Source organism: Lontra canadensis, unplaced genomic scaffold, assembly GCF_010015895.1.
Source record: "Lontra canadensis isolate GAN:19392208 unplaced genomic scaffold, GSC_riverotter_1.0 scaffold83, whole genome shotgun sequence".
NCBI lineage: Eukaryota > Metazoa > Chordata > Mammalia > Carnivora > Mustelidae > Lontra > Lontra canadensis.
Window position 1 is genome coordinate 5,720,088 of NW_022631077.1, and position 26,216 is coordinate 5,746,303.

A 26,216-nucleotide genomic window follows, 5' to 3' on the forward strand; every position below is an offset into this window, starting at 1 on the left:
TCTCTGACGGAGAAAGGGGACCCTCCTATTAGAAAGACTGGTAGCCCAGTAGGCCTCCATTAGATCATGGAACAATGACGACACTTGTGTACACTGCATGTCTGACTGTGTTTTCAGTGCAAGAAGTTCTGGAACCGGAGAAGCCCGGCATATAGTTCATGGTGTTCCTAACTGCTCCTCTGTGCCTTCGATTCTTGATCCCCCAAATTAAAATTATCCTGTGTAAATTTTTACCAGAAAATATTAAGTTTACTTCAAAATCTCAGAAGAGAAGGAGAAAAAAATACATCATATTCCCCTAAACATCGTGACACAAATTATGGGTAAAGCAGCCTTCTGGAAACAGCTGGCGGCACGGCCGGCAGCAGGAAGCACATCTGGGTCGGAGGTGGAGGAGCGCTTACCTGAGTCCTCGGGAACCTGCTCCTCCAGCCACGGGTATGGCTCAGCTTCTTCAGGTGGGACTGTTGGCTTTGAAGCAGATCTTTCTTTAAGGCCTGCATTTTTATTCACAAAGTTAACTTGAGTTTTTTTCCTTTCCTTTTTTATTTTTTTTTAACATATTAAGCCCGGAAAAACAATATTCTCAAACACTTCATCAACAGTGCAAGTAATTTAGTTTTCAAGACTTCGTACTCCCTGAGAATGTGGAGGTGCTTAAAATCTGAAGTCGGAAGGCAGACTGCTCTTTAACCTCACATGGGCCTTGACCATCTCTTTACCTAAGTTAACCTTTCACTTAAAAACAATAAAACAAAAAATCCCTGCTTAAGCGCTCACGGATCTCTAAAATAGTCCTGTGTATACTTGCCAAAAGAAGTTCAATATGAGTTCAAGCTCCCCGTGTTCAAAAGTGATTAATTAATTGCTGTTTCAGCTCTGAATCCAGCTGCAAGACAACTAAGATACACCTGAATTTGTTATTTGTTTCAATGCCCTATTTTGATTTAGATATAATTACCTGCTCTTCTTAAAAACTATAGTTAAAAATGAGAATCAAATCATACATAACTATTTACAGTCTTCTCAAGGTACCACTTACAATCATATTGTTCTATAAAGAGCTAAAAGACATGCAAACGAGGTTTTTTGTTTTTGTTTTTTTAAACGTCTTAAGGAAAATAAAACATCGGGGTAAATGAACATGAAAGCTGATTTTAAAAGTCAACACCAGTCTATATTAGACTAAATTATTTCTTTGATATTCTATTTGAAGAACATTAAAATCTACCTCAATTAAATACAACTCTTTAGAAAGCTAACCCAGGTCCCAGAGTCTGTCATTTCCTCCACCAGCTCCTGGCTCTACGTTAACCCCAGCGAGAATCTTGTACCAACAACTGTTACCAGAGGAAGTGTGTCATGCACGTCAATGACCTACAGTGAAAAGGTCAGTACAGAATTAAGAGGCATTTTTCTTCTCTCAAGCTCTTCAGACCACTCTTAATGTCCATATGCTATTGTGATCTGCAAAACTCTCAATTTCTTTTACTTGTTTTTGATTCCTTGTATTTTTCCTGACTGTTCCCTTCTCTTTTCTCTCATTGGCAAAAACACACTCCCACCTTCTTCTCCCCAGTCCTAAAGAAAGTGAGACAGAGATACACAGAATTCTACCCCATCACTTATATTTGCTTCAGTTACTTATCTTCCACACAATTTACATAAAAAACCTGACACTATCAAAACAAACACCAATGGATACAGCTGTGTTCTACTCCTACCAAAATAGGGACTTCGAACTGTAACGTAGACTCCAAAGGGATCATACACAAATAACCATGAATCCTAAATGTAGTTCAATTTCAGGGGGAGATGGGTAGAGACGAAGGCCTTATTAATAAAACCCATTACATTTCAAAATTCAAATTTAGGATCGAAAACTCCCATGCTCTTTCCCATTTAAATAATCCCTTCCTCAATAGTCTCTCAACTGTTAAAGGAACAGGTATGAAACTATTCATTGCTACGTTCTGCTGAATGAATAGGGTAAACCTTCCAAATTGTGTCATTGATTTTTGTACTCTCAGCACCTCAGGAAATGCCTGGCACATAACAGGTGCCCATAAGCACCTGCTAGAGGGCTGAACGCCCCCAACAGTGAGGCTCCTGAGGTCTGCGGAGATCCTCTGTGACCAGGGCTCCATGGCAGCACTAGAGAGGCGAAAGGCTATAAAGGTGGGAAAGGGGATTCAGAACAGTTTCCTACTGTTATCAAAGAGATTCTTATCTGTGCCCGGCATCCACCACTACAGCCCAGGTTCTGTCCGTTGTGCTGGAATTGTTATTTCTTCTTCAGAAATATCTCCATTTGGATGAAAACTCACAGGTTCATTCTTCACTAATCCTTGATGCAGCAGGTTTTCAAATTGTGCTCCGTGGGTTCAATAAGCAGTGAAATAGTTCCCCACCAGACAATAAAGATTTAAACAGCCTGCAAATCCCATTCTTATTAGATTTTTAGGCAGTTTCATTTGAAAACAATTTTTGATGTGAGAAGTGTTTGAAAACTACTAGCATACCAATATTTAGACATATGGTTCTCCTCGTTTTCAGCCTTCTCTATATCAGCTGGAGTTATTTGTCTCTAAAATTGAAATTGTAGAACTACAGGAGAAAGCAAAAGCATATAACAAGAGAAAATATTGAGCAGTTTTCTTTCCTGTCGAAAGTGGCAGCTGAATTGTAAATTTATTGGTACTTGGTCACAGCTATTTCCCAGAGATGAAATCAGCATTTAAAAGTAAACAGTCTTGTAAACTTCAAAGCAGCTGAGGATCACATTGACATATCTCCTTCCCTAGATCCCCATTACCTTTCTAAAGTTAAAAAAGAAAAAAAAATGCATTCTAAACTAATTCTTACTAGTCTGCTAAGCCACAGGGAACAATTAGGCCTATAAACTTTCATTCTGGTGTTTTGAGAAATTATATTGCCACCCAAATCTACTTTAGTCCATGAATAAGTGTTCCTCAGGAAACAGCAGTAAATCCAGGTTCATAAAAGATTTTAAGGCAAAAGTAAAAATTAAACAAATATATATATATATATTCCCCCCCCAACTAGTAATCAAAGGTTTTCAAACTGGATTTATGACGAGGTATAAATGGTAAGGAGGTAGTCCTGAAATAAATGTTCAAAATTACATTATGAAACAAATGTCATCACTTTTGATGTTTCTGGGACTGCATAACAAAACACCGCCTCGCACTAGCTCCAGTGAAAAGGAAATTTACTGTCTCATCTCCCAAGGAGTGCAGAGACAGGCAGGCTCGCTCTCAGTGCTTAGTGTCACCCTTGCGCCAGCCAGGCCATCAGGGCTCACCCAGCTGCAAGCTCCTCTATTGGACCAGAGGACATCCAGAAACAAAGAACCACCTCTTCCTCTGCTTCTCTCAGGACGTGAGGAAATCTTTGCTGGAAGCTCTTCTTTTCAGCTTTTAGAGTCAAAACCAGAACCCACTTCCATCCCTAAGCTGGCAAAGGGAACAGGATAACCATATTGCCTGAAAGTAATTATCTAGGGTTGAATGAAAGTTCCAAGTCAACCACAAGAGCCCCTGCATGATTTGAAGAATCAATTCATTGCCTTAAAGCATACCTTGTTTTTGGTTTTCTGGGTGCATCCGAAAAATTAGGAAATTAGAAAGAAACATGTCTGCATTTAATAAGTATATAACTTGCCAAAAGAAGTTCAATATTTTAATTTAATTTATTTTTTTTTCCTACATTTTTCCTACAATTTTTAATTAAAAATGGAAGGTTATAAAGTAAGTGATGTGAGCACTTCAAGTCAAACATTCATAGCCAACTTGACTATCTGACAGTTACTTTAGTCCAATATTACCTTACTTCTTTCACTGCTACCCCACTATACCCAAGAGCAATGGGAAATAAATGTATTTTCTTCTCATCTGTTTGTAGCAGTTTAAAACTTACTAAATTGCATGTGGCATTCATTCACTCAACAACTATTTAGCACCTACTAATGGAAGGCACTGCTCTCCAGAAAATGAACACTGAAAAGCCCTACTTCTCATAGGGAGGGAAAAATTTAAAAAATAAGAAACCTGAAATATTTAGAGAATATTGAACAGGGAAGATATGGGACAGGGCGTGCCAGGCCATCAGGGAACGAGGACAGATTATCTATAGTGAATTGATGAAGAAGGGTCTCATTGATAAAATGTGAAGAGATTCCTGAAGGAAACCAGGGATGTGGCCCTGTGACTTTTACCGGAAGAAGGTTCCAGGTAAGGCTCTGGACCAGCAAGTACAAATTTCCCAGCTGGTCTGGGGTGAGCAGGTGCTGGGAGCTATGAACAGTCATGTGGCCCGTGCAGCTAGAGAAAAGAAGCAAGGGCATGAGAATCAGAAAGGCCCTGGGGCCACTGGATCGTGGAGCTATTCACTCTGGCTGAAAATAAAGGATTCATTTTTTCCTAAGGGTCTGTACAAACCACTTCCTCAACAAAATCTGAGAAAGTGAGAATTACAAATAGGACTTCAAAGACTTAGCCCGTAAAAGCGAAGGCATTTTAAAAAACTGGTTTATCGATCTTTGGCATACAGATTCAGTAGTGTAGAGATTGAAGAAAATTTTGATCTCACCTACCTAGGTTACTCCAGATGCTGAGATTCAAAGCGGAAGAGCTTAGGACTGCTACTGCTTCAAATGCAAGTAGTCTGACAGTATAAATTAATATACCCCAAGAATAACCCTAATAGGTACATGAACTTGAGAAATATTCTGGAAAACCGAAAAACCAGAAAGACGCACATACTGATGGACCACACTAATCGTCATTGCAGCTCCTTGCTTGTAAAATCAGCAAATACAGATCTTTGCAGGTATCCCAACTGCAGCCCTGTCAAAATTCTGAACCTGTCAGAAACTTAAAAAGCTGCCCCATGATCTACCGTAAGAGCCATTCCAGATTCAAAGCGTCTTCACGTGATCCAACATAGACAGACTGCCAGAAGAGGACGACCTCAATCTCAGAATGAAATTGCCAAAAGCACTTCTAAGACGCGGGTTTCAGGACCGCTAAAGAGTGTCCACCAAGACTGGAACTCAGTGGGCTCGCGTTAACACGTGCAACACAAGACAGAAAACAGGAGCTCGGGTTCACGCACCGAAAGGGTCGCCACTGAATTCCACCTGAATCCCATCTTGAGCACACTACCACTGATGCAGCCTGGCTATCCTCAAGTATGGGAAGGGGATAAAACTCTCGTCTTAGAAGGCAAGAATTAAATGAGAGAGTTCAAATCCAGCAAATACACACCCATTTTCTTCCCACAAATTAATTTTTCCCTTCCTTTCTTCCAGAAGAGCCGAATTTACCACCTTCCCTGCATGCATACAACATGAACACAGCGATCGTCAACGTCCCAGTGGTCAAAGCATCCTGCAATCACAGAAATGCCTACACCTGTCTTCAAAAATCTTTTTTCTTCTTTTTAGTATTACTCAATGGCATATACAAAGCTGAAGTATTTTTACATGATCTGGGCTTTGTATGTTCATCATTCAGTAAGTATCTATTGGATGCCTATTATCCTCAGCTCTCATGATAGGTCCTGGACATAAATCACAGTCTGGTAGAAAGCAAAATGCAGGAATGGCGCAAAATGATGAGCGTGATAACTGGGAAGACATGGAGTGTCCTCTCCCCTCCCCTGCCGTCCGGGAAGATCGGAGAGAATGTTAGTGCAGACGTGATGAGTCAGCTGGATCCTGCAGCAGAGGTGGGACATGGCCCACCGCATGAGTGGGAACACATTCTAGGCAGAGGGGAAGAGTGGGCAGTGCTGGCATTAGCTGGCTCCAGTTCATTATTTTCTTCCTCCATCCCTTGTTTATTTCCTAACATTTCACTGTAGAGACGACAGTCACCTTTGTCACTTGTATCCCCAGTGCCTAGCACAGTCTGGAATGCTGCAAATACTCAGAATATTTGTTGAATGGATCAATACATGAAAAAGAGAGATGATACTGCACATGGGTACTTTTCAAAAATAGCACAAAAGCTTTAAGTATATGTCTTCCTAAGATTTAAATACATCTCTTCCTCTCATCTCTTAGGGTACGAGACCAGTAATGTTTGAGGCAAGGAAGAAATAAATGACAGAACTCTATGATGTACAGATGCTAACGTAGAGTGATAAAAACACATAAAGTGAAATCAAATGAGGTATGAAATGAGAACAAAGAAAAGGAAGATAGAGGACTTCCCGCTTTGTAGGGCTTATAAGATAGAAGCTTTTGTGAAAACTAATTTCTATGTAAAAATGATACCCAAACCCCGGTAATAAACATCTAGGGCACGCGGTTTTACCTTCGGGCAAACAGAGGAAGGACAGGAGGCTGAAGACTGTTACTGGTGATCTTTTCAGATTACTCCAAACAAGATTTCCATGAGAATAACACTTAGCAGATCTGCAACATCATAACACCCACCCTTGTTTCCCAAGAATGAAAACCTTCTCTTTAACTAGAACACGGGGGGGGTGGGGGGGGGGGGGGGGGGGGGGGGGGGGGGGGGGGGGGGGGATATGAACAATGTGCCAGCTCTTCACCCAGAATCAATACCAGCTAGTTCCCACAGCCACATGACGGTATTATCTTCAATTTACAAATGAGGAAAACTGGCATTTCTAAGATGCATTTCCTAGTGAAATAATCCCAGTTAATCAATCTGGAGAATTGTTACCAATGGAGAATTATTCCAGAAAAAGGAATAGTGGAGGACTGGGGAGAAAGGAACCAAAGCCAGGAGATGGAGCCTAAGTCACCAGACCCATTTCATAGAAAATGACACTACAGTTAAAACATTTAAAATTTTAAAAATCATACTCGTGTATTACTTTTATCTGTTTTTTAATGGAAATATATATAGATATATAGAGAGAGATTCCTTATCATCCAAATAATCATTATGAAAATGTCTGAAGGTACAGAGTTGTATGACTAAGCAGTTCATAACACTATAAAATATTTTCCATGAACTAAATACTTACAGACTGAATCCTCCTGGGTTTAACTCAGGCATTCATGCTGACGGATTTACGTCAATTTATCTAGCAAATTCTCCCTTACCATGAAATGTTGAGAAGACCACTTATATACAATGCAAATCACCCACAAAGTAAAACCAAAAATCTTGTAAAAAAAAAAAAATAGTAATAAGATTTCTAAACGGCGATTACTAACGATGTTGGCAATAACCTTAAATATACACACAAACCCTTAACGAATGAAACAGACACTGTGCATCACAACAAATGAAGAGAAAAGGATGATCTATTTCTTCAAAAGAAGTCACCTAAATATTAAAGGATAAAAAGGATTCTTGGAAAAATTGCTAGGCTCCCAAATATTTTTATAAAACTGACCATCTTTATCTTTACAGTGACCTTGCCACTCATGTGAAACACTATCCTACAAAATTTAAGGAAAATTAGGCCAGTAATGTCATTTCTCAGAATCTGATGTATCATCTCATAGTATAATTGAAAAAAAAATTTTTGTTTGGGATATGGCAAACTTACTTTCTTAGCATTTCACTTTTTCTTTTCAGGATTTCTTCTTACTCCCAACTACTTTGTATTAGGAAATTTTTGTCCTTGTTTTTAGATGACTTTTTGCAAAAAGTAATAACCTCTCTGGTTTTAATTATCCTTAGATAACAATATGAAGCAGCAGAATATAGAAATAACTATGCTCCAAATTAAAAATGAGTAAAAGTCAGAATACAAGCACAGTTTTAAACCCATTAATCAGGAGCAAAGTTTCTCCCACACTCAGTTTTTAGTTGAAAAGTAAGTGGCAACGCAGTTAGATGAAGTGTGACCTCAGCTTCAATAAATTCAGCAGAAGCCTTCATTTACTTAAGAAAGGGGAAAGAAAGAAAAAAGGAGGAAAGAAAATAAACCATTCCCAGTTCGTAAGAGCTCTTGAAATATATTTAAATGCTTTTAGTAGAGATGTACCAATTTAATTCTTAAGCTGATATTCAAAGGAAAACTATGACAGAAGTAAAATATTTCCAAGCGCTATAGCAAGCAATAGATAATGTGAATGTGCTACCGCTGATTAGGTTATTCTTAGATTTTTTTTCCCACCTCCGTTTACTTAAATTTAGCATTTATATACTTTATCCCACATCACTTTTATCTCTTAAAAATCAGTGTAGAAATTATTAGAATGCCCTCGGTAAATGCAAATATAATCATCAGCCCTCCTCCAAGAAAGAAAAGAAAAATCTGTAGAAAAAAATAACACTTAAAATTTGGTACATGAATTAGAAAATCAATCCATTTATCTTAGCAGCAAGATCAACCATCAGGATATGTTTTTAAGATGATGTAACTTTCATGTGTGTGGTGAGTATCTGTTTTGCTGCTTGTTCTGGTCAGTGCTCAGTTGGAGCCTCTCTCTTCTGGGGAGCCTCTCCCCAGAAACCGTCTTCCCTGCAGGAAACATTACCTACGGTTTTAGCGGGGCCCATTCCAACCCCCACCCAAAGCGTTGTGCACAGGAGACAGGCCGGGAAGACTAACCATCCCCAACTACAGGAAGGGTCACAAATGGTCACCAGGCGTACCCAGTCCTGCTGCAATTCTCTCAGAGACTTTTGGTCAGAGCCATTCCAGAAAATTGGCTCTTTGCACTAAATAGAAAGATCTGTCTGGGGCCTGTTGAGGGCCATCTTCTTCATCAAATGGTACCAACTCCAGATAGACTAAAAAGTCAAGGAAAAGCATCAGCAGAGCCAAGACTTGAGAAGTAGAAGAAACCCAGCTCTGAGGACAGGTCTGGACTCGGATCTACCCACCTGAAGCCGTTGCTCCTGTATCTGCCAACCAAATAAGCCATAAAATTCCCTGTGTGGTTTCCAATGTTCTGGTAACCTATACAACAAAACCCTGACTAATTGACACACAAAACCCCAAGTGAACACGTGTTACAATTTCTTTGGGCCACAGTTTTTGAACAAGAAAATAATAGGATTGGATTAGCTAGATTGGGATTTATTCTCTAGGATTTCCCCTTTCTGTATAATTCTGTCAGATGGAATTTTTGTCAACTAAATGTGTAAGTGCTTGATTTTAAGCAGGAAGAGTGCCAGCCCATAAGAAAATGGCGCACAATTCTTTTAGGAACATTGGCACTTAATGCTAATTCATTTCTGATTTGAAATATCTTCAATTAGGCCAAATTGTCTGTTTTTAAGCTTTTCACAGAACAAGTTGAAGAATTATTATTTTTAAGGATTTATTTATTTGAGAGAAAGAGAGAGAGAGTGCACACACACACAGTGTGGAGGGGAAGAGAGAGTGGGAGAAAGAATCCCAAGTAGACACCGCTGAGTGTGGAGCTTGATGCGGGGCTCGGTCTCATGACCCTGGGATCATGACCTGAGCCGAAACCAAGAGTTGAACACCTAACCGACTGTGCCACCCTGGCGCCCCCAAAGAACTATTAAAAAATAAATAAGTAAAAGCTTTGTGGCAACATTTTAGATTCTGTTACAACAAATCAGGCTGCTCTTCTCCCATCCATAACTGAATCTCACCGGCAGTCACAATTAGAGATTTCAGACTTCATGCACAGGACGGCACAAACCATCTGTAGAAGTACATTCTTATTGAAATTGCATTTTATTAAATGTCTTCTGATTAAGTTCTGATCTCTAGTTAGATGTCGGATTTGAAGCTCCTTAGAAATGGTAAACCACGATACAATCAAATATGAAAAACAGATGCCACTCCCCCAAAATAACTGAAAAACTGTGTGATATGAAATGAAAGCGTATCTTAATTTGAAATATTTAAAGTCTTGTTATTTCTCTTCTGAGTCTGTAAAAATATCATCAGTAAAGGTATTCTAAAATTGTTCTTCTATATCAAATTGTTCCTTTTATTCATGACTGCATCCAGAGTTCTCAGAACAGTAGGCACTGCATGCACTGGGTGACAAAAGCAGGTGGGGAGGAGTGACAGGAAGAGAAGTGAAGAAGGTGAGTAGCCAGGAGGCATGGAGGCATGAAGGAGGAGGTAACAGAGCCAATAAAAAAGACTGGGGAGGAGAGACTCAAAAGGAGAAAAAGGGGAGGAGAAAGAAAAGGAGAATCCAGGAAAGAGCCTGAGGAAGGGGCCACCCCTGAGAGACTGGGGGGAAAGAGGCCCCTGAGGGGCTGCCACAGGAGCTTGAGGAGGGGGAGAGAGAGGATGGGGAAGAAGAGGGGAAGGGGAGAGGGGAAGGAAGAGGGTTGAAAGGGAAAGGGGGAAGGAGAGAGGGAGAAGGGCAGCTGAAGGGGAGAGAGAATCAGGGAAGCGTGAAGGGAAAGGAGGGAAGAAAAGGGTAAAGGGAGAAAGAAGAAAACCTCCCACCTACCTGACCATCTGCCACACCTGAAAGGCACTCCGCATATACACACTGTGGAAAATCTTAACATTCTGATTTAACTCCGATAGAAGTATTCAGTCGATTAAGAAGCTCATTACAATTCATATTATAGATATACATTTATCTGGATACATGATTAATAAATTAATAAAACTGAAGCTATTACATCACATTTTTATTACATGGTTTTTACAAGCGTCATCTTTGAAACTGAGAGGCATAAGACAGTGCATCTGAATTGCAAACAATTTACGTACTGAGCACCAACAGATACACCCAAGGGCTAGCTGACACATCGTCCCCAGCTGGAGCAGTACAAAATTTTCTATGCCATTTAGCAGCAAATCATGATGAAGAACATTACCATTTCCTGCGATGACGATATTACAGCTTTCAGTTCTTCCTTTTCTGGTTATTCCCCTTGGTGGAGTGTGCATGTCTGCCAGAACTTTTCCCTTCCTTTGTGTCATCTTTGTCTCTGGACGCCATTTTACTAGAAGTATCCTTTACATTTGTGGACTTTTTCCTACTTTCCTTGGCTTTAGCACTTTTGTCTAGGCCCACATTCTCCTTCTCTCTGTCCTTTTTCCCCTTAGGAGACTCTTTCCTGGATATATCTGCATCAGGAATTTTCTTATCCTTCCGGTCATCCTCCTTTTCCTTCTTCCCCTTTTTTCTCTCTTCGTTCTTACTCTCCTTCCTTGACTCGAGTTTCTCTTTTTCTTTCTTGAGCTCTTCTTTAGTGAGTTCTTTAACTTTCAGGTTTTCCAACCAAAGGAAAAAAAGTTTATTGAAAGCATCTCTTAATTCACAGGACAGTAATTTAGTGCTAAAGTATGGTCTTTATCTCTGCACACACATGAAATGGTCATTCAGAAAGTGACTTTCATCCCCTACTTTTAAATTAGCTAAAACCAGATACAAACCTCGACAAAGTATCAGCTACCAAAGCAATGCCAGAAACTCGCCATCGTATTTTTCCAACTTGAAACAGGTTATGATTTGTCTTAAAATAAGGCTAACATGCAATATTATGAAAATGAATCCATCCATAAATGTTACACAAAGTGTTAACAACTCACATTTCACAATTATAATGACATAATTAAAGGAATACTGGCAACTTTAAAAAAATTTCCCCAGCTTACAAGCATCCATCCAAAGATAATTTTAAAACTTTCAGTTCTAACAAAAAACTATATCCTTAAAATAACTGTGCTTACAAGCCTTGAAAACAAATATAATGCACAGATAAAAAGGTAAATACCATTCAATTTTCTTAGGTAAGGAAAAAAAACAATATCCACGGGCGTGAAATTTTAAATTCATCATCTGTAGTACTTCAAACGGACAAGTTGATATTCTTGTCTGCTTATAGCCAACATTATAAAATCAGTATTCCTTTAAGTATGTTTTCCAGTTAATTTATGTACAGCCACTCAAGCCAACATGTTGTCCATCCGTGCTCATAGGCAGGGGAGCAATTAAATGGAATGTACAGCTAATTCTCAGTCTCACATGAGACCAATCCTGCTTTCAACCCGTTTTACATAAAGTTTAACAGAGCTGCTAGGAAAAGCTTTGAATTTCACCTTCTCGCTCTCTCCTTAGGAAATCTAAAAGGAGCAAGGTATTTACTGCATTACATAGCATTTAAGCAGAAACAAAGAGAACGAAAGATTTCTTTAATAAAATGTGAAAGATGTTTATGCCCATCAGAATCGCTTAAAATTCACATAGCTCAAAATGTTATTCTATTCTTCCTGAAAATCTTACTAAGACCTTCTAAAAATACGGAACATTCCTAAAGAACCAACTGTCCGAACCCTCACCGACTTCAGTGCTGTTTGCAGAGACAGAGATCATGCGGTTGCCAGAGCGTTATGCAATGCTCTACAATCTGTTCTGCACAGCTTTTACAATATTCAATTTTTAATGTCTGATTTGCCTCTCCAGATCAAGAAGTATAAATTCTACTTAATCTTTGGGCATTTATCTTGTAATTAACGACATGAGAATAAAATGTAAAAACTGTTTCCTTTCTGGGAATTATTCAGATGGAATACAAAGTTAAAACATTAAAATCCCCTAACCTTAAGATTAAAATACAAATCACAAAGCCCTGCAAGTCACAGTCATAATGTTTTTATCAAAAAACAAACTAAAAACCATATGCCAAGCACTTGAACACAAAAGAATATTACAAGTTGATAAAGAAAAACATGCACTTTTCCCATGCCCCTATCCCTAAAGGACATAAATACTGACATGTGAACAAGAAAAACCACAGGGATATAAAAAAAAAAAAATGCTGTAACAATAAGCTGTTAGCCTACATATGATGGTTGACAGGTACAGTAATTTTTAAAGAATTAAAATATCAAAACACAGCAAACTCTACACCAATGAAATGCAGTACTCCATATTATAAATCTAAGTTTTCATTTCATTGAAAACTACAAGTGCTCACACTGGCTTTTATCAGGCTCTAAGACAGAGGGTCACCAGAGCTTCTGAAGAAATGAAATAAATCAGTGAAGAATTCATCTTTTTTTCCACTAGTAATTAAAAAATTTCAAACTAAGGTTTTAGGTTAGACAGTATCAAGTTTAGATATAAGTTTAGATATAGTATAATAGTATCATGATATCATTATATGTTTCTAAAGACTGTTACAGAAGTTTTGATACCATAAAAAAGAAATTACTTAAAATTATAGGCTTGAGGCAAGAAATTCTTTAAAGACATCTTGATGAAACTACTACAGGCCAAAGGTGCAACCCAAATCAAAAAGCAATGTTTAGCATTAGTAGCTGCATTAACGTATCTAGAAAATATCATGCAGTTTCAAGCATTAAACTTGATCCATTCAACGCTAATTTGAAAAACAGAAAATACCTTTAGCCTTAGTTTTTCTCTTGGCTACCCCACCAGGTCCTTCTGTTGATATTTACAAGATGAAAATAGTTATAAACAGAAATATTAAGGGAATTAAAAATGAAGTATTTTTTAAATATAATATCTAGTTAAAATCAATTCCTCTATTAAATTAAGTTAAACTTCCCATTTAAAAAGTACACTCCTTCAACACATATATATCTATCGTTTATGTCATTTTGAAACCTTACTTCCACTATAACAAAAAATTCACTGTAATCAGCCTATGATTCAGTCAACTTCATGACTCACGGTAGACCTGAAAGAATCGTGGGCTTAGAAAAACCTAATTGCCACTGGAAATAGCATTTCCCGCTCAAGCTGTGCCTGCACTGCCAGTGGCCTTCTGCTTGCACTGTCAGTGGCCTTCTGCTTGCACTGCCAGTGGCCTTCTGCTTGCACAGATGATCAATTACAAGCACCACACATGAAAGGACCAGGGGACTTTACTCCCCTACTCACTTGTCACTGCCATCCAAAAAAAAATGATAGCATATTTTTATTTATTTGACAAAGACAGCGAGAGAGAGAGAGAGAGAGAGAGCGCACGCACGAGAGCAAGCACAAGCAGAGGGAGCAGCAGAGGGAGAGGGAGAATCAGGTTCTTCAGTGACCAGGAGCCCAAAACAGGGCTCGATCCCAGGAGCCTGGGATCATGACCTGAGCTGAGGGCATACACCCAACGACTGGGCCACCCATGCACCCCAAGGATAGTATATTTTGATAGAATTTCAATCTCTACTGTTTGAAAAATCATTGCTTTTTTCCTCCACAGACTCAAACTTTCTTTATAAAAAGAAATTATACAAGCAAGTAAGAATTACACCATCATGTAGGTATATGCTAAATATTTTCATTCTTCATCTAAAAATGTTGCAGTAGGGGCTCCTGAGTGGCTCAGTCGGTTAAGCGTCTGCCTTTGGCTCAGGTCATGATCCCAGAGTTCTGGGATAGAGCCCCACATGGGGCTCCTTGCTCGACGGGAAACCTGCTTCTCCTTCTGCCTCTGCTGCTCCCCCTGCTTATGCTCTCTCTCTGTCGGATAAATAAGTAAAATCTTAACACACACACACACACACACACATACGTAATAATTTATTTTAAAAAATAAAAACATTGCGCTAGCTTGCTTTTTCTTGTCCTGGCAAATAAGAGTTGTGATGGTGGGTTTAACCTCTAACACACGTCAATACCCTACACCTCACAGTACACTTTCATTCTAACCAGGCTGTATTTGGCATCCCAGTCAACTGATGTTCTCAGTTCTATCTCCTGATCACATAAACGCTATATTATACTCATGTATCAGCAAACTTTCCAAGGTGGCATTCCAAGTTGCCAACCCACTTCCTAGGCTCTCAGAGTGGGAGGTGTGGTGATTACTGGTAACCTCCTGTGGGGGCAGTACCATCTGTCCCTCAGCAACAAATGGCAGCGGCGGTTGGACAAGAAAGCCCCAAAGCAGCACCCACTCTGTGTTTTACAAAACCCTAGTCACACCCCCAACTGTCAGTATGAGGTGTTTTCACTCCCATTATATATTATTCAAATCATTCTCCATACCTCAAATCCTTCCTCTTTCTCTCTCCATTGCAATTTGTTTCCATCAAATGAGACAGTCCATTTGAGAATGGCAATTTATTTTGGTTGAAAATACCATTATCATCAGATGGTAGCTCTAGTTGTGAGCACAGCGTAACATGGAGAATTGTTCAAACACTATGCTGTACATGTGAAACTAATGGGAATATTGTGTATCAACTATACTTCAATTTAAAAAAAAGAAAAAGCATCATCATTATTGTGGAAAAAATATTAGTGTATGTTTTATTATTGACTCCATTTTAAAAAGAAATGTGAATTAACTGTTTCATATGGCTATCTATACCTGTCCAATTACTCATATACATACAGAATAACGTGTGTGTGTGTGTGTGTGTAATAAATCATTTTTCACAAATAAAACTTGAATCTTTCCTAAGCGCTATTAAAAACAGATGCCACCTTATAAAACTGACTGCCGTCTTGGACTACTCCCCACTAAATTTTATTTCAGAATAAAATATAGTTTTATTAATACCAAACTTATTCTTGTAATACTAACTTTTAAATACATGGGCATAATCCAATGTGCAAAAGAAACTAGCATAAAACATTAAAATGCTTGTTTGATGCTGTTCATGTCCCTCTCCTGACTCCTTCATGTTCTCTCAACGCATGCCCAGATTTTCCTGTTAAAAAGCAAAGTGGTAAGAATCAGACTACCCAACCACCAAACCCCACTGTCATGACAGTTGAAAGAACTATATTGATGAAATGGCTGGAGCTGGGATGCCTAGTGGCTCAGTCGGTTATGTATCTGCCTTCGGCTCAGGTCATGATCCCAGGGTCCTGGGACTGAGCCCCTCATGGTGCTCCTTGCTCAGTGGGGAGCCTGCTTCTCCCTCTGCCTTCTCTGCCTGCCGTTTCCCCTGCTTGTGCTCTCTCTTTGACAAATAAATAAAATCTTAAAAAAAAAAGGCTAGAGTTAACTTTTGACATTAATAAAATATTAGGTTAGTATTAGCTAAGTGAAACAGGATAAAATAATGAGTGCTTTATTTAAAACTTTTCCAGTTTGTGTGCAACGCACTATAAAAATTCCAAAGCATCAACTTTAGTTCAAGTTGATGAACTTAAAGAATACAGTCAATAAGTTTTCAATATTCTTGACATGATAAAGACACAGCTAATATTTAAATCACAAAGATCACATCCAGAAAGAAAGAAAGGGTACAGACAGGAGAGAAAGCACCAAGCCTAGCATCAAGAAAAAAGGAAGTTAACAGAGGAGTGCCTACATAACAAGAAATGAGAGGAGAGTCAAGAAACACAGTATTCTTCAAGTCAAAAATGTAGTTTTAGGAAGGAAGTCAGGAACAAAGATTTAGGATGAAGATGTGACTGAATTGTTAGTTATTAAATGTCCCATAAAGTTCTTCAGATTATAGTTTTATAAGCAGTAGAAGAGGTGGTCACATTACAATGAGACAACACCAGTGGTAAAAGGGTGACCAAAAACCCAGAGTGCTAATAGGGGCCCCTGACTCTCTTCTTCTGAAGACAAAACTGATGGTATGTGGAATTTCCCATGGTTCCTAGGGGGCAGAAAGGAATAAAGGTTTGCAAGATTTCACTGTGTCTGCATGTTTAGTGACTAGAGGAAACAAAGGCATGGCCTACGGGAAACAGGAACAGAGCTAGCAAGAGAGGAGAACTTATAATGAGGCCAGAAGATGCAGGGGGAGATGCAGGTGAAGACTTAACTTGAGAAACCAGAAGATGCAACATCTGCAAAAATGATCAATGAGAGGAAACAATGAAGAAAATTCTGAGAATAAAGAAATGCTGTAAAGTGTAGCAAGAGAAAGACAATGGAACTGAAGCCAAAGATGACTATCTTGGTAAGCAGAGAGCAAAATCATCTTTCCAGAAGAATAAAGTGACCCTGGAAGATGGAAGATCATGGGAAAGGTTTTGAACACATACTAAAAAGAATAACTCTGTCACTGCAGTGAGCCCCTTACACAGGCTCAGTTTGGGTAAATTTAGAATAGATCTTTTTCCATAAATGACATGAAGCCCAATGGTGAAGGAGTTAGTGGTGATCCAGGATATAGAGGAAAATTAAAAAAAAAAAAAAAAAAAAAAAAAAGTTGGGGACATTAGAGAAGAAGTGGCCCCAGAGAAAAACACAAGGCAAGTATATAAGATTTTGCTTTTATATAATTTTATATAATCCCTAATTATAGACATAATTAAATTTGTAACTATGCTTGATGTGGACTCCCTTTACTGTCAAAAAATCAACAAGCAGGCCCTATTTTTCTCTCCCTACTACAATAGCCAATGCCCAGGGCCAAAAAAAAGGGGGGGGGATGGAATTTGTCAATCAATAAAATTCATGACAATATAATGTAACTCCTTAAAAATAGTTCCCAAATAGTATATAGAAAATTGTATCAATCAAAGCCTGAAAGGGAAACACTTTGGTATTCTGTAACTCATTGAGATGAAAGTTGTTTTGTTGATAGAATACATTCCAACTGAAGGCAGTCATCAAAAAAGCATCAGGAAGTGGCTGCAACCAAAGGGAATGGCAAAGAAGTAATCATCATGTTCTTTACCTCCTTTCGCCATATGGTTACTCTGATAGTTTTTAAGGTAATCAATGTTAATAGCTCTGTTAGCTTTTTGAGAATTTTTTAACAGGAATTTAAAAAAACAGGTCTTATGTTCTGCCCTTAAAATATGAGTTGCCGGGCGCCTGGGTGGCTCAGTGGGTTAAGCCGCTGCCTTCGGCTCAGGTCATGATCTCAGGGTCCTGGGATCGAGTCCCGCATTGGGCTCTCTGCTCATCAGGGAGCCTGCTTCCCTCTCTCTCTCTGCCTGCCTCTCTGTCTACTTGTGATCTCTGTCTGTCAAATAAATAAATAAAATCTTAAAAAAATATATTAAAAAAAAAATATGAGTTGCCTAAGAGTAATTAATGTTATTTTGGCAACGGCCTCAGAGCCACTATCCCACACACATTTTCAAGATGAAATGTTCTCAAGATGAAATTAAAATGCTGAATCATTAAGCCAATGGTTGGACCTGTGCAACGGACATAATTTTAGAGGACTGGCTCTGTTACAGAAACCCAAGTAGCTACTACAGGTTTCCCGAGAGCTGGCCATACACCTGGTCGGCTGGGTATCATCACTTAGTACTCTGGTCACTTCCATCACAACCACAGTCCCTGGTGAGACCTGTGAGTCACCCTGAGCTTCAGTTTCTCATCTTCCTCCTTCCCATACTGAACCATCACAATTTATTTCAACACTGACTACAGAGAGCAAAAATAACAATTATAATAATGATCAAAAGAAAGGTCCCAAATGCCTCAGTAACAGTTCTCTGCTCTAGGCAGACTGTTGCTCTAGAATGTTTGGCTAAAAGGCATGCCAGTGCACTAACTACACCAATTTCCTTTTTATCTTTAAATAGAGGTGTAACAATATTATCACAGACATTTTTGAAAAAAGAAAGCTACAAACCTTCCAATATTCTACGATAAGTGGGAAAGGGAAGATTGGAACATAAGAGAAGGGAATGACTCCAAGTTTAGGAAGGGATGACATCCAGAGACCATAAGTTTGCATGAAGAAGCAGACTCAAATAGGAACATAAAAGACCCTGGAAAGCTCACCAGAAAGCTCATCAAAAGACATCAGTTAGCATAGGTCAGTTTCCTATATGAAATTCAAAATGTCATTTCTCTTGGGGAAAAAAGGTCCAATAATTTTTTCACTTATTTAAGTTGGTTTAAAAAATAAAACCATCCATGTTTTCTTAGACAATGGGTAACTTCTGAGGTTATCACTCATCAAGACTAATAACCCCAGCAAATATTTAATAAATATTCTATGTTGGACTCAGGTTTGAAGAGGGATTCAAATGAAGCCTAAGACTTGGTTCCTAACTTCAGGACCTCACAGTCTAGTTAATATCTACTCCCATGTATTACACTTGGTTACATAAGGATCAACAAATATCAGAAGCAGACAATTTAGCATACAATTCTGTCAATCAACTTGTGCTAACAGAGTCTGAGTCAGTGAATTTCATGAAAACTCTCCAAATAATGCATTGTAATCAAAGAAAATTCCACAGCCCAAATCACAGAAAACTACTTATTTTGTAGACCGGGATCTTATTTAGAAAAGATCATGGGGGCGCCTGGGTGGCTCAGTGGGTTAAAGCCTCTGCCTTCAGCTCAGGTCATGCATGATCTCAGGGTCCTGGGATCGAGCCCCGCATCGGGCTCTTGCTCAGCAGGGAGACTGCTTCCCTCTCTCTCTCAGCCTGCCTCTCTGCCTACTTGTGATCTGTCTGTCAAATAAATAAATAAAATCTTTAAAAAAAAAAAAAGAAAAAAGAAAAGATCATGATATCAATCACCAAAAGGTGTTATCTACCAAGAATCAATCAAATTAAGAATAGTTGCCTATACCTACAGTTGCTTTTGAGAATTCCCCCAAGCTTTGTCAGGGTACACAGAAACACTTTATTCAGTCTAGCTAACTATAAATAAAAACAAACCAGAATTCAAGCAGAAAAGTTGTCTCACATGTCTGGATACAGCTCTACGAGACAGGTAGGTAATTCCCAGAAGAATCGAGTACAAGATGAAAAGGCAGGATCACCCAGCATTCATTACGCCTGAAGCATTGACGTGATTCTCCCAAACAGCAAGCTGGCGGCGAGGCCTCAGGGATTCAATACGACCAGCACCCAGAAGACGGCTCTCCAACTGACTCCTACCCCACCACTCCTGTCTCGGAGAAAATCAGGCCTGAAGCAAGCTACAGTGCAGAAAAGAAATCCCCAGAGTGCCACTTTCTTGTTTTTGAGCCAAACTTCAGAGAACACAACTGGACACATGGCAATGGGTCTCAAGAAACAAGTGGGCCAGGTCTGAGGAGGCAAGACGACATCTGTATACAGAGTTCATGCTGCCAAGTTCTGGGTGTTTTAAGTTAGAAAAGCAGAGTAAATGTGATACAACTCAAAACTCCATTCAGCTACAAATCAATACTCAAATGTACAGAATTTTGCCTTTCTAATAAGCTTAAAAGGCAAAAAGCTAGGGAAATATTTATACTATGAAATGAAAATGATACAATAAATCCTTTGAAAAATTAAAAATCATAAAGATACAATAAATAAAATTTAAGCAAAATAATTTGACCAGCTTCAAAATACTCTACACTAGCTTTGCAAACAGCTTTATTTTTTTTCTCACAAAAACAAGTCTTTGCTACAAGTTGAAGGAAGTCACAGAAGTCAGGGGTTCACCAGCTCCCTAGGTTTTACTTTCCTCAGAGACTTTTCAAAAGGGTTGACTAGCGGGGGTACTAGATAAAAAGAAAATTATGTCTTCATGTCCTTATTTTTCACTTACAAAAATAAAGCATAATTAATTTCTGTACATAAAACGTGCATTAGTATCATTATCATGACAAAAAAAAGAGCCTGATGAGAAATTAACGACTGCAAACATCTGAACATGCAAATTTAGTTCATTTACTTCTCGAACTCATCACAAATCTTCTCGAGTTAGTAGTAATGAAGCACAGAAAAACAAGACTGCTTTAAAAGATACATCTCAGACACCTGGCTATGTGAATTTCATTGAGTGAGACCCAAAACTTTTTTTAAATTGAACCTAATGAAAGTTGATATTTCACAGTACTCTGGCTCAGACTGGAAGTGTACACAATCAATATACACAAAGACTGCATAAACTTTGAAAAAGAACATTACTAAAATCATACTTTTGTGTTCCAGGATATTAACATTTCAAAATCTGAAGCTTTTCACTGTCAGAAACATGAACAGAATGAAACATACTCCCTGAGTAATCAGGGAAAGACAAACTAGAGTTTTACTAGCCATGTAACTGTCCAATGCACAACGTGTGCAGCCATATGCAAAAGGCTTTAAAATAATGCTTTTTAAGATGAGCAAGTTGCAGTTTCTTCTGACACATTAAGTGGTGAGCAAATGGGGAAACAAGGGGAAAACGGATGTGTTTCCCCTGTTCTCATTTGATACTTTAAACTCTCTGGCTATGGCTGAGTTGCGATATATACTTACAAATAGCTGGGGGCGCCTGGTGGCTCAGTGGGTTAAGCCTCTGCCTTCGGCTCAGATCATGATTCCAGGGTCCTAGAATCGAAGCCCACATTGGGTTCTCTGCTCAGCAGGGAGCCTGCTTCCTCCTCTCTCTGCCTGCCTCTTTGCTTACTTGTGATCTCAGTCAAATACACAGAAATAGCTGGATAGCCTAGGATCCTGATTGCCAACAGAGAAACTAAATTTGTCATGTTCCCTTCTGAAAAAAATGGGTGACTTCTCCACTTACTGAAAGCAACTTGGTTACATATTAAAACGCAAGGAATGAATATTCGAAAAGGAGAAATTACTAGAGTTAAATACATAAAATGTTCAAAAATAGAAATATATTCAAATTTTAAGCTCAATGAGGAATCAAAGCCAAGTTAAATTTCCTAGAGGCTCAGAGATCTAAAAACACAAAACTGAACTCCCTAAAACGGTAGCAGAAACTAGAGGTCCTAATCGCTTTCAAGCGGTAAGGAAACAGATGAAATCTCATTTTAAATGAACTGATTCAAAAATGTTTTTTAAGGTCTTCAAATGGCAAAAAATTTATTCTCCTGAAAAGAATTACCACTTTAGTAAATCTATAAATCTAAATACCATTGTTCTACCTAAGCCGAAGGTGATAGCCACTTAATAAGGAAATACATGGAAAAAAATGAAAAAAGACTTATTTAGGATGAATAATTTTAATATGTACAGCATTATTTAAGATACATATTCACATTTTCCCTCTTGTGTAATATGCCTGCTTAAAAAAAATACAAATTACTTTCTCTGGATGTATATTTGGAAATAAAATTAAAAATAAATTTTGCTTTCATAGACAAATATTCAGACCTACTACCATCTAAATACAGTAGTTTCACTACCCTAAGGCAAAAACATGGGGTTATTTTCAAATTATTTTAAAAGCACCATTAGTACAGAATTTTACACTGAAATTTGTATTAACCTCTCTGACAAATCAGTTAACCTAAACAGAGTACAATAAAAAATGTCAGCGTGTAAAAGAACCATCATCACTTTACACATCAGTCATCTTAAAGATCAACAGAGAATCATTTAATTTATGAATCATGCTGGAAACATTTTTATAATCAAGTCCATTATAATCATCTCAATTAATAGTGTGTTAGAAAGACAAGCATCAAGGGTTAATCACAAAACAATTTGCTATGAAGCTTCTAAATTTAGTGTTGCGAATACAACATAAGTTGAAACAAAACAATACAGAAACCAATTATACCACCAAGAATATCATTCTCAATGCACTTTGCAGACTACTACAAGAATGAGGAACGCCACCTTCTTCACTAGAAGTGGGGGAGCCAAGCAAGGGACTAGCTAGGAGCTGGACTGGGGAGAAAGATCACATGGCTGCCTTGTACGGTTTGATCACAGCTGCCCCACTGCTCGTGAAGCCCTGGGTGAGCAAAGGAAAGAAAGAAACAGAACACTGCTGCAGGTTCTCATAAGCCAATGACTTCAGTCCCTGAATCAAAGTTACTGGTTATGTAAATCCAAAATGACACAAGTCTTGCCCTGAACCCCTTCGTTCTGTGACGTACCATCAACACCATCTGCGGTTTCGCTTTCTTCTTCTTCTTCTTCTAGCATTTCAAAGGGAGTCATTATATCATAGAGAAATGAGAGGAAACCATAAAACCAATCTGAACTTTCCTCGGCTAAAATATTAAGGACTTCCTCAAGAGAATCAATATTTTCATTACTGCCATCTTTGGTCAGGCCTACATAAGAATAAAGGAAGAGAGAAAGAGAAAATAAGGAGAGCAGTTAGGTGGAAAAAAGAAGTTGAGGAAGAGTGATCTCAAAAAGGACGTGCATCATGGTCACAGACGTTAACAGAAAAGGTAACTTCGGAAAACAAAGAAACCGATTAAGATCCACACCTTACAATCAACTCTCAATCATGTACTGCAGGAAAGGCACAATTCAACCAGTCCTTGCCACTCCTATGAGCCCCTAGCTAGGTTTGCCTTTCCCTCATTAGAGAATCTACAGCCCCAAACACAAAACTGTGTTAGCCAAAATCGACTGATTAAGGTCAATGGGAAGAATGAATAAAAGTAATATGAGGGTAAAAAGATCCTTCTGGACAGCCTCCATGTTTGCTAATTTACCAACCAGATATTATCGAGAGTTGATTATACAAGCATTTACATATATCAATAAATATTCATTGAAGAAAATAAAAAGGTTCATTTCCTCACACTTTTTCCCTTCAGATATAGAGTTTACTTAAGAAACTCTGGGATTAATATGACTAGCAAGATTACTGTTTATAGCATTCACAGATGGATATAAATTTATTCAAATTATGTCAGATAATCAAATGTTCCCACTACCAAATGTTAGCCTTCCAGTGCTCTGGCTACTTACTCATGGTCCTATAATTCTGACCAGCAAGAGTCAGCTATTAGTAATAACTCACTCTGCTAACCAATATTAAATTTGACCAAGGCTCCAGCCAGTCATCTGCAACAGGAATATTTAAAGCTCTCTTCCCATAAGCCCAAGAAATTAGCTTCGACTAAAAAGATCCATGACTCCTGTTGTTTTTTTAAAATATTATTCCCAAAATGGGCCACCACGATGTAAAGAAAACAAAGTATATATTGATTTTATCTTTTTTTTTTTTCCTGTTTAGAACTGGCTTTGGGTAAGAAACATCTCTCAGCCCAGTAAATATAAAAATCTACCAATACAGCCAAGACCTATACAACAAGACCTGTAATTCTGAAAGAGAAAAAACACAGGGTAGAAAGTTCTGCCTATAAGAAATGTGAACATGACTTGAGAGCTTTCCTGATGATAACCACCTCATTCAGTAGGCTGGGCTTTGGCAACTCAACATTTCTCCATGTAGCATAAGAGCCAGGAATCAAGATTGGCAGGTAAGGTACAACAGTAAAACAGCTAGCATAAATATTAAAGTATACAGTGTTTTTCCCCACTTCAGTGCACAGAAGAACTACACCATATCATTGTTCAAGTATGGGGGTCAGGGGGAGAAAACAAACTCCAGTTAGTATTTTTGGTATTTAAATTACTTGTTGACACAACTGGAATATTTTCTCACTGACTTTAACGGTTGACAAGTACTATGAACAGAGGAGATCTGTATTCCCACTGAAATCTCTGTGGGAATAACATTCTTTCTACTTCCTGCCTTAAAACATTATATATAACTGGGGTGCCTGGGTGGCTCAGTGGGTTAAGCCTCTGCCTTCGGCTTCAGGTCCTGATCTCAGGGTCCTGCGATCGAGCCCCACATCAGGCTCTCTGCTCAGCAGGGAGCCTGCTTCCCCCTCTCCCTCTGCCTGCCTCTCTGCCTACTTGTGATCTCTCTATCAAATAAATAAATAAAATCTTAAAAAAAACAACAACACTATAGCTGTGTATTTATAATAAACATGTTTATTTTTTCTCTATTTTCAAATATTAGTACTTCTAAGTATCAAATATAAAACTTTACCAGCCTTCAGTATGACAAGCTGAAGGATTCAAAAAATATGCAAAAGTACCTGAACAATGCAACCTTCCTGTGGTTCTTAAGACAGAAATACTACCAAATACCAAAGAGAAAAAGGAGTTACCCTGGATATGTAATTCCTTAGTTTCTAAGAGCGGGCCTGACCCCAAGGGCAGGGCGTGAGCATCTCTGAGTGGACAAGATCCAGTGCACTTATGCATCTGTCTGGTCTACAAATGCTTACCAAGGTCCTAGGAATTGTTGACAGGCTTACCTTTTGTTCTCCAGCCACACCTGATATGGGGCCAGCAAAGTGCTAGTCACGGACAAAAGGACAATCATGCAATCCTTGGGTGGCATTACTCGAAAAGGATGTTACTCTTAGCAACTGGTACCTGGACCATTTTCCTGCTGATTTTATTTGGGAAACAAGTTTTCAAAGAATACAATTTCCAACAATCTAGTTTTCAATAACCCAAAGTGATATCAGAGATAATTTATTCTAAATAATTTGACCACAAAAGTAGGAAGCTATGTAAACTAGGAAAGGTTTAGAATATTTTCAAAGTATATCATAAGGGCCATGGCCAGAAACAATGAAATAAAATTAATGACGGCTGTTCAGAATATCTTGATTTACTCACACATATTTCATTCTCTTGGTATTTCAAAAGAAAAGCCAAATCTTAAAATATGAAATATAAATATGAATGTGTACACTTCCTCAAATTGATAAGATTTAGATTATGCAAATTTAAGAATGAGAAGGAAATACTCATGAAAGAAATGTCGAATATAGTAAAGCTCAGCATATTTCAACTGTTACTACAAGCTCAGCTATTTCAACAGTTACTACAAGCTCTCCCCTAATCTCTAGCTTCCTACCCAAATCTGCCCTTTGGTTTCCTGGTGCCTTAATCCAAAGCCCTTACACCTCTGAGCTGCCTCTCCAATGAGAATGCACCAAGGAAGCCTGGCTTCTTTTTGGGTACACACTCACTGAATTTGCTTCCGCATAACCTCTCTCTGAACATACAGAGCCGGTTAATGTCTCTGTACCCTAAGAATTTCACCAGGTTCTCTTTGCAAACTCCTGTGAGCAACAGAGGCACAACTAAGCTACAATAACCTCACAAAACTGGGCAAGACCTTTTGTCATAAAATTCAATTCTAGGCAAGCTTGTATTTCATGCAGAGAACTCAATTATTACAGAAATAAGATCAGAGGACTTAAGTGAGCCTGACAGCTCACCTTTGGTTTGTTCCAGCTAACTGTGAAGCCACAAGCTAACTATGAATTAGTACCATTATATGATAAAATATGATAAAATCATTTACTTTAGCCTTCGTGCATTTAATAGTCAAATTACCAAAATGAACTCTGAGATTCACCAAAAATTTGGTTCTCACTCCAAATATATAATTCTTGCAAAAGGAAAAAGTTATGATTTGCCCGTACCAAATAATGTCTACTGCAAATGGCAATGTTCGAAGTTACAATTAATTAACCTCTTAATGGTTGCTTAAAAACCTTATAGGAAATAAACTCTTAAAATGTATTAAAATATTAAAAATCAAGTTACTAATTTTTCTATAGAAAACAGTGTGGTCTATAGAAGAAATAACATTTCAATTTTTAATAGTTGATATTTCCTGACAGACCAC

The 26,216-nt window shown here is 38.3% G+C and overlaps 1 protein-coding gene across 5 annotated transcripts in view; it reads right to left on the minus strand.

Moving 5' to 3' along the window:
* The window catches only part of ASPH (aspartate beta-hydroxylase), a 213,717-nt gene that overhangs the window by 145,609 nt on the left and 41,892 nt on the right, over window positions 1-26,216 (minus strand). For 2 of the 5 annotated variants that reach the window (XM_032882621.1, XM_032882623.1), the window contains exons 4-5: window positions 13,313-13,354; window positions 10,577-11,169 (exon numbers count right to left, since the gene is read on the minus strand). In XM_032882621.1, coding sequence (XP_032738512.1) covers window positions 10,808-11,169; window positions 13,313-13,354 — 404 coding nt within the window. In that variant the 3' untranslated portion in view covers window positions 10,577-10,807. Of the gene's footprint in view, window positions 1-404; window positions 498-10,576; window positions 11,170-13,312; window positions 13,355-21,728; window positions 22,807-26,216 lie in introns of those variants that run through there. The other 3 variants (XM_032882625.1, XM_032882624.1, XM_032882622.1) reach the window with 2 other exon arrangements.